The 8,896-nt window shown below is 39.7% G+C and overlaps 1 protein-coding gene across 5 annotated transcripts in view; it reads left to right on the forward strand.

Annotated features, from left to right (window-relative positions):
• The window catches only part of trdmt1 (tRNA aspartic acid methyltransferase 1), a 67,221-nt gene extending 63,741 nt beyond the window's left edge, over positions 1-3,480 (forward strand). For 3 of the 5 annotated variants that reach the window (XM_048611094.1, XM_048611071.1, XM_048611086.1), the window contains 2 exons: positions 2,856-2,923; positions 3,205-3,480. In XM_048611094.1, the coding sequence (XP_048467051.1) occupies positions 2,856-2,923; positions 3,205-3,318 (182 nt within the window). In that variant the 3' untranslated portion in view covers positions 3,319-3,480. Of the gene's footprint in view, positions 1-2,855 lie in introns of all 5 variants that reach the window. The other 2 variants (XR_007264616.1, XM_020529552.2) reach the window with 2 other exon arrangements.
• Positions 3,481-8,896: the final 5,416 nt, after the last annotated feature.

Here is an 8,896-nt window from a genome sequence, read left to right on the forward strand (position 1 = left end):
TCGAAACCTAAGAGAGAGCTGCAGATGTATTAGATGCATTTGTTTTGATATTGCAGAATTCTGAAATAGTTCCCTGAAACCAGATAACCGAACAACAATAGTAGGCAGTAAAATGTTAGATTTATTATTAAAGACGTGACATCAGTCCACTTAAAGAAACTTAATATGAGAAAACAGAGCGAAGACCGATAAATAAAAGGAAATTTTATTTACCAAGTCTGTCGGAGCTTTTTTATGGATGTCAGTTATAAGCTAGTTCAGGTGAACATCAAAGAACATGCAATGAAGATAGACTGGACTGGTTCCTGGATGTGGGGATTATCCTTTGAGGAGAATCCATTCAAGCGGGCTGCTTTGTCCTGGATGTTGTCAAGCTTCTTGAGCATTGTTGGAGCTGAACTCATCCAGGCAAGTGTGGAGTATTCCATCACAGTCCTGAGTTGTGCCTTGTAGATGGTGGTCAGGTATTAGGGAGCCAGAAAGTGAATTACTCTCTGAATGATTCCTAGCCTCTGACCTTCTCATGTAGCAACAGTATGTATATGCTAGTCCAGTTTAGTTTTTGGTCGATGGTAAACTCCAGGATGTTGATTAATTCACTGAAGGCAATGCCATTGAATGTCAAGGAGCAAAGGTTAGATTCTTCTTTTGTTAGAGATGGTCATTGCCTGCAACATGTCTGGCACAAATGTTACTTGATACTTGTGAGATTGTCAATGGGCTCAAATTGATAAAAGTGTTGCCATGGGGAACATGATTAGTGACTGAAAGTTAATTGCTGAGATTTGTTTAAATTTTAACCAAGCAGATTGTTCAAAGCAGGGCTCTGAGGAATGAACGAGAGTTTGGTTGTCCAAATTTTAAGTTGGGACTGGTGCAATGTATGTACGTGTTCTTTCAATGTACAAAGAACAGGGATCTGCCTATTAATATATGTAGCTTCCAGTGTGTGCAAGTGTGCCACACTGTAAGCCTGATGAATGATCTTTACTTCTTAGCACATTTGGGATTATTTCACAAATGTTGGCCACTCTGTGGCCAACATTAAATGTGGTTTTATGTTTTGAGTTTTGCAAGCACTGGCTGATTGTGTATGGTCAGTACTTTTCCATGTTGTGAACAGCCATTGTAAATGCTGTTTAATACAATCTGCCAGTTTTTGGAACATATAGCCAATGTACCGAGCATCGCACCCAAAGTGAAATTCACACCGTATATTATTCGTGTGTGATGAGTTTTTTGGCTTATTGAGAACATCTTGTTCAAGGTGATCACCACTTGTGTTGCCACTGCATAATAACAGCGTGAACAGCTAGCTTCACCTCATGCTCAAATTTCTGAAATAAGTTACCCTTAACCTAAGGTGGACCGAGATGCAAGATGGACCCCATAAGATGTTTAAGGAATTTCTTAGATACAGCTGCAGGTTCAAAAGTAGCATTTACATACCAAAAACATGTGAGAGATGTTTGTGAGAGTTAAGCCCAGAGGACATCCTTTGGCAACACCATCTATTTGAGCCTACATGGTGTTGTTAAATCTGAATTTAACTGTGTGAGTTGCTATATTCAGAAGTTCAATAAATACTGATTCACACAATAGTGTTAGTTCTAGATCACCATGATTTGGTGCTGCAGTGAAAATGTCTTGTGGCTTCTTCTATTGGTGAATGGGCTGGCAATGTCAAATGAGCGTATGGACTAGTACAATCAGTATGCAAGTCCTGTATATTAAGAATGGCATGCAATATGTTGATACAGTAACACTAGCTAAGAATGACCATTCCATTCCTTTGTTGGGTTATCAGTTCGTATGTTCAGGTTGGCCTTGATACTGAGCAACGCTGCTAAGCATTTGTGTTGCATGTGAAAATCAGGCAAACCATTTGGAACCTCACAGTGTATGTGCTGTGGATCATATAGGTGCACTTTCAAGGATCAAAGGATATGGGGCAAAAGCAGAATAAGCATACCGAGTACAATGATCAGCCATGATCATATTGAATGACGGAGCAGGCTCGAAGAGCCGAATGGCTTACTCCTGTTCCTGTGTTTTCCATGTTCTATGTTTCCATGATTCAGAGACTTCAGTAGATGCCGGTTTGTGGCCTGATATCTAGGAACGATCAAAAAAACTCTGCTTGTTTGATGTGGGTCCAACACTAAGCGCAAGAATTAACTCACATGGTCAGATTTTTTTTTAACATATTGTTGATTATGTTGCCAAGCCACTTCCACTTAAGTAAGTTTATGGTGCATGTTTGCATCAAGTGGGTATTGTTTATGATGCAGTAACCTATTGAGGCATTATAGCAGTATAAATGGATCAAATCAACAAATGAAAGAAATTTGTGTACTCAGAGTACGCTCTGGATATGGCCATTTTGGATATTATCAATTTGTTCAATCTCCTCTTGCGTAAATACCCTCTCAATTGTGGAACTGTATCAGCCTTTAGCATTGTTAATACATTTGAAAATGTAAACTGGCAGAACCTTGGATTTAGAAAACTCTTTAAGAAATTCAAGCATTAACTTACCACTGTACCAATTAAACAGCACTGTCTTCGTTTCTAAAATGTTGTTTGCCTTTACGTTGATAGTCTTGAGAATGAGTGCAAGACAAAAAACTTAGACAGGTTGTATACTTTTTCAGCAATATTCATAAGAAATATATTAAAATCACATTATTCGGAAATGTATTTAAATTTAAAGACACCTGACTCTTCTGGGTTTGAAACCTCGCCAGTGACATTCCCCCTTGAGATCTATAGCTTTATTGGCTAATAAGAGTATTTTGATAGTTACATATCTTTTAGTTATTTATACTTTTAATTATATTTTGATATTCTTGCAGGTTTTCCTGAGACTATTTCGCTGAGACAAAGTTACCGTCTGCTTGGAAACAGCCTCAATATCAAAGTGGTAGCCAAGCTCATTAGCTTGATGGTTGAATGATGTCGAAAACCCATAAGATTTATGATTTATTCTATGTAATTATGTACATCTGTAAATGCTTATTTTACCTAATAAATAAATGACAAACAGATTGTGTGAAATGAAATGTTGATGATGTCATTTCAGAATGACTATTTTTAATATTATCAATGTATTGATACCGTTCTTTTGATACTACTGTATACAAGTCTGCCCTTCCATGTATTACAACATCAGAACTTAATCATTGTTATTCATCTTCTTAATAGCACTGCACCTACACCACCAGAGAGGCAGCAGCGGTTCAAGACAGCGTTTCACCGGCACCTTTTCAAGGACAGTCAAGAATACACAACAAATGTTGGCGTAGCCAGCAATGCTAATGTTATATGCAAGAATCAAAACATAGTGTAGTGTGAACAAATTTAAAATAATTTTTGTATATTTTAAATGTTTAATCTAACAGATTTTTACATTGTTTAGTAAAGTCACAGTTTGATGGCATTGTTTGTATTTTGAAAGAATAAAATGAAGAGTTTCATGCAGGGTCCTTTTGTTTCAATCATAACTATTTTACGTTTCACGGTTTATTTGCACATTAAGTCCTTGTTTATTGTGTCTCGTTATTCTATTTCTGAAATATAATGCAGTGAGTTGGAATTACATAATAATGCTAGATCATATTGAATGAAGAGTCTGTATGTCTCCATCAAAGAATTTGGCAGTCTACTCTTCATTTATTATAGTTGTAATATGATTCTCCTTATGACCATTACAGCCTCACAAACCAGAATTGGACATTGAACTTCACTTCAGACCAAAGTAGTATTTTGGAAACGTTTGTTACAAATTCTTTCCTTTAGTGTTCTGGAAGTAGGTTCCATTTTGACATTCAGGAATGTAATGAATGATTATTTGGATAGAAGTAAGGTGCAAGGATACAGAGGAAAAGCAGGAGACTCACGGTATGCAGTGATCCTTGACCCTGGCATCAGGGAGGCAACGTATCTTTGTGGATTCATGTCTGCAGCTGGTGACACATCTGTCTATTCTGGATGCTATTTCTTTTGAACTTCAAGCATATACACACACAAATATGTATGGCTAAAAATGCCTCCTGTCCAAATCTTTTCAATATTTATCAAAGATATCTGATGCACAGCTGGAGTTTTTTTTTTAATGCTAAGTTTAATTCAGTTACTTGACAACAGAGAAGAAAGTTTCAATTTTCATTGCATCTGCTTCGGAAGGAAAGGCAGTGTGGACCTGGAGTGGAAGTGAGTGGAGATCCATATTTTTATTTTCGGAAGTCACTAGGGGAACTGATTTCAAATTCACCATAACAGAGTTTCCACTGTATTTCTGGCAAGATGGTGGTTTCGAGGAAATTTCCAGCTGCTAACCCAGAAGCTTCTTAACAATTAAAATAACTAATGGAATTCATCTAAAGAGGGGTGGCGTACCAAGCGATGGAATTTATGTCACAGTTATGTGAAACTCTGATTAGATCTCATCAGAAATACTAGATTAAGTTCTTGGCCCTGTACCTTAAGATGGATATGCAGACCAGTGGTGCAGCATAAATTCAGCAGAAAAATTAAGCATTTTATCTCTTCTCATCAAACTCTCAATATCCCTTGACATTTAGATTTATTTAATATATTGTCACTTGTACCCAGGTACAGTGAAAAGTGGATAATGTTGCCACGTTCTGGCGCCATCTTGGATTACAGAATACATTACTGAACATATTGTATAAATACTGAAATTAATATTAAAGTGATGTTACTAAAAACCAGTGTCAAAAGTTCATCTTTTCCTCTCTGTAGACTTCACCATCTCTGCTCCTCCAGTCACCATTGTCCGACGTCTCCAGGGTCCTGGTAATGTGCTCCTTTCCCTTCTGCATCAGCCACTTCTGAGCTAGAGATAATCATACTGTGTGGGTCCCAGATCTCTTCCAATGCTGGTCATCAACTGATGGGTCCTGGCTTGTCTTCCAATGCTGCCACCCAAGATGGAGCGGGGATGGAGATACATGGAGCCCTGGCCTCCCACAAGAGGACCAGGAGGAAGCCCAGGCAACTAAAACAAAAAAAAAGTTATTGAGCTGGAAAGGCAACAATGAAGCCATGTGGATATGGCAGAACCTGTCTCATGAGCCATGAACGGCTGAGCCCCACACTCAGGATCCAAACGCTGCCAACCCCACTGCCGCCATCTTGATATCCAGGATATGCTGTAATTGCTGTTTCACTCTTAGAGGAACATGCTGACCCTGAATTCTCATTATAGTGCTTTTAAAAGACTCCAACTTTCCAAATGTAGACTTAACTGCAGTAGCTGTTCCCAGTCTATGTTTGCTAGATCCTGTCCACTAATATAGAAATTGGCCTTACCCCCAATTTAGACACAACTTCTGCACTATCCTTCTTCCTTTCCATGGTGACTTTGAAACTTATAGTTTTATGGTCATGATCACCGAAATGCTCATCCACTGAAACTTCAGCCACTTAACCAATTTCATTTCCTAGGATTCCCCATCTCCAGTAGGACGATCTATAGTCTGGCACAAAGGGCTCTCCTGGATGCACTTTAAAAATTCAAGCTCGTCTAATCTTTTCCCACTAAAGCAATTCCAGATAATGTTAGCAAAGTTGAAATCCCCTTCAACTGTAGCCCTGCTTCTCTGACACCTTTCTGTGATTTGCCTGCATCTGCTTCTCTTTCTCCTGCTATTGGGAGGCCTACAGTGTAATCCCAGCAAAGTAGTTGACCTTTTTTTAAAACTTCTAAGCTCTACCCAGATGGCCTTATTTGCAGAATCTTCCAGAACATCCCCCTCCATTGCTGCACTGATGGTTTTCTTCATCGGCGCGTTCCACATGCCAACCATTCTCTGTGTAAAGAATCTACCTCTGACATCTCCCCTATACCTTCCTCCAATCACCTTAAAATTGTGTCCCCTCATAAAAGTCATTTCTGCCCTTGGAAAAAGTCTCTGGCTATCCACTCACTCTATGCCTCTCATCTTCTTGTGCACCTCTATCAAATCATCTCTCATCCTTCTTCGCTCCAATGATAAAAGTCCTAGGTCCCTCAACCTTTCCTCATAAGACCTGCCCTCCAGTCCAGACAGCATCCTGGTAAATCTCCTCTGCACCCTCTCTAAAGCTTCCACATCCTTCCTATAATGAGGCGACCAGAACTGAGCACAATATTCCAAGTGTGATCTAACCAGGGTTTTATAGAGCTGCAGCATAACCTCACGGTTCTTAAACTCAATTCTCCTGCCAATGAAAGCCAAGCACCATACGCCTTACTTACAATCCTATCAACTTGGGTCACAACTTTGAGAGATCTATGGACGTGGACCCCAAGATCCCTCTGTTCCTCCACACTGCCGAAAATCCTGCCATTAATGTATTCTGCATTCAAATTTGACCTTCCAAAATGAATCACTTCACACTTTTCTAGGTTGAATTCCATCTGCCACTTCTTTGCCCAGCTCTGTATCCTGTCAATGTCCCGTTGCAACCTACAACAGCCCTCCATGCTGTCCACAACTCCACCAACCTTCATGTTATTGGCAAACTTACTAACCCACCTTTCCACTTCCTCATCCAAGTCATGTATAAAGATCACAAAGAGCAGATGTCCCAGAACAGATCCCTGCAGAACACCATTGGTCACCAAGCTCCAGGTCGAATACTTTCCATCTACTACCACCCTTTGTCTTCTATTGGACAGCCAGTTTTGTATCCGGACAGCCAGTTTTGTATCCAGACAGCCAAATTTCCCTGAATCCCATGCCTCCTTACTTTCTGAATGAGCCTACCATGTGGAACCTTATCAAATGTCTTGTTAAAATCCATATACACCACATCCACTGCTCTACCTTCATCAATGTGTTTTGTTACATTCTCAAAGAATTCAATAAAGCCGTGCTGACTATTTCTAATCAAACTGTGCTTTTCCAAATAATCATAAATACTATCTCTCAGAATTCTCTCCAATAATTTGCCCACCACAGAAGTAAGATTGACTGGTCTGTAATTTCCAGGATTATCCCTGTTCCCTTTCTTGAACAAGGGAATGACATTTGCCACCCTCTAATCTTCTGGTAATACTCCAGTGGACAGTGAGGACGCAAAAATCATTGCCAAAGGGGCAGCAATCTCTTCCCACGCTTCCCGTAGTAACCTTGGGTATATCCTGTCTGGCCCAGGGGACTTATCTATCCTCATGTTTTTCAAAATTTCTAGCACATCCTCCTTCCTAACAACAACCTGCATATCTGCCTGTTTCATGCTGTCCTCACAAACGTCAAGGTCCCTCTCACTGGTGAATACTGAAGCAAAGTATTCATTAAGGACCTCCCCTACCTCCTCTGACTCTGTGCACAAGTTCCCTCTACTCTCCCTGATCGGCCCTACCCTCACTCTAGCCATCCTCTTGTTCCTCACATAAGTATAGAAAGCCTTGGGGTTTTTCTTGATCCAACACGCCAAGGTAAGTGGGGATTTAAAGAGTTTTAATCACTCAAAGGGAAATGGGTATCTGAAACTCTGCGTGAAATCGTGGTAGAGGCAGAAATATGTTGTATTGTAATGAATAGAATGGTTTACTGAGAAGTTAACACAGAAAACCTTTGTATCTTTTTCAAGAAAATGTTAGATAAATATTTCAAACAGCAGGGATATGGCATTATGAAAGGATTTCAGGGAAATGAACTTTGTTTTGTATTGTTGCAGTGTCATAGGCACAATGAGCAAATTGGCATCCATTAATGCAAAAACCTCAAAGTTTGTAATGATTTCAAGTATCTTGTAAGTTGCAGACAGGCCTTCTCTAGCTCTAGACATAAAAGACAGCATCTCCATTTCATGCGTAAATATTTTAGGATCCAATATCATGCCTGCAAGCTTATTTCTGAAAGATTATGCATGAATAAGGATCCTTTTGATTGACATGTCATGGTCATCAGTCCATCGAAACCTGGACAACAGGGGCTGCCAGGCTTCGTGATTTCTGTGTCCTCAGGTGACTCAGGCTTCTTGCAATGTATCATTTTCAAGAAAATGTTAGATAAATATTTCAATCAGCAGGGATATGGCACTGTGAAAAGATTTTCTCTTTTTTCTTGCAATTTCTTGCTATCTTACAATAGCACTTATTATTTCACATGTGGAGTCTAAGAAACTATTACTACAGCCAAAACCAAGCAGCATGTCAAAGAAGCAATTTTTCTCGATTTTCTCACAATTTTCTCTTTAAATTATGAAAAGATGAGTTTTGAAATTTAAATTATTTGGCCTGCAATGAAATGTCTACACCAGTGGAGCAGATCTTGCATGACAAAGTTTGTGATGCTGGAGGAATTAACATCAGTGAAGTTACTGAAGTTACAGTAACTTTACCCCCTTACACTCCCTTTCCTTTGACTCCATCCCGTCTCCTAACTTCTTCACTTGTATTATATTTACTATCCTTTCTGATCTTCTGTTGTCTGATGCCCAACCTTCTGTACTCAGCAAAGGTCTTATGCTCCCATCTCAATGAATTTCAAGCATGACATAATGTTGAACTCTTCTTCTGTTACCTCCACCTCCAGCCCATTCCTTTTTTTATTATTCGTTTGTAGGTTGTAAGCATTGCTGGCTGCTCAGCATTTATTGCCTATACCTAGTTGCCCTTAAGAAGGTGGCAGTGAGTGGCATTCTTGAACTGCTGTAGTCCACCTGCTGTATGTAAATCCACAATTCCCTTAATGGAAGGAATTCCAGGATTTCAACCCAGAGACAGTGAGGGATTGGTGATGTATTTCCAAGTCAGGGTGGTGAGTGGCTTGGAGAGGAAATTGAAGGTTGTGGAGTTCCCATGCATTTGCTGCCTTTGTCCATCTAGATGGAATTGGTCGAGGGCTTGGAAGGTGCTGTCCGAGGATTTCGGTGAATTTCT

This window comes from Rhincodon typus, chromosome 2, assembly GCF_021869965.1.
Source record: "Rhincodon typus isolate 14 chromosome 2, sRhiTyp1.1, whole genome shotgun sequence".
Taxonomy (NCBI): domain Eukaryota; kingdom Metazoa; phylum Chordata; class Chondrichthyes; order Orectolobiformes; family Rhincodontidae; genus Rhincodon; species Rhincodon typus.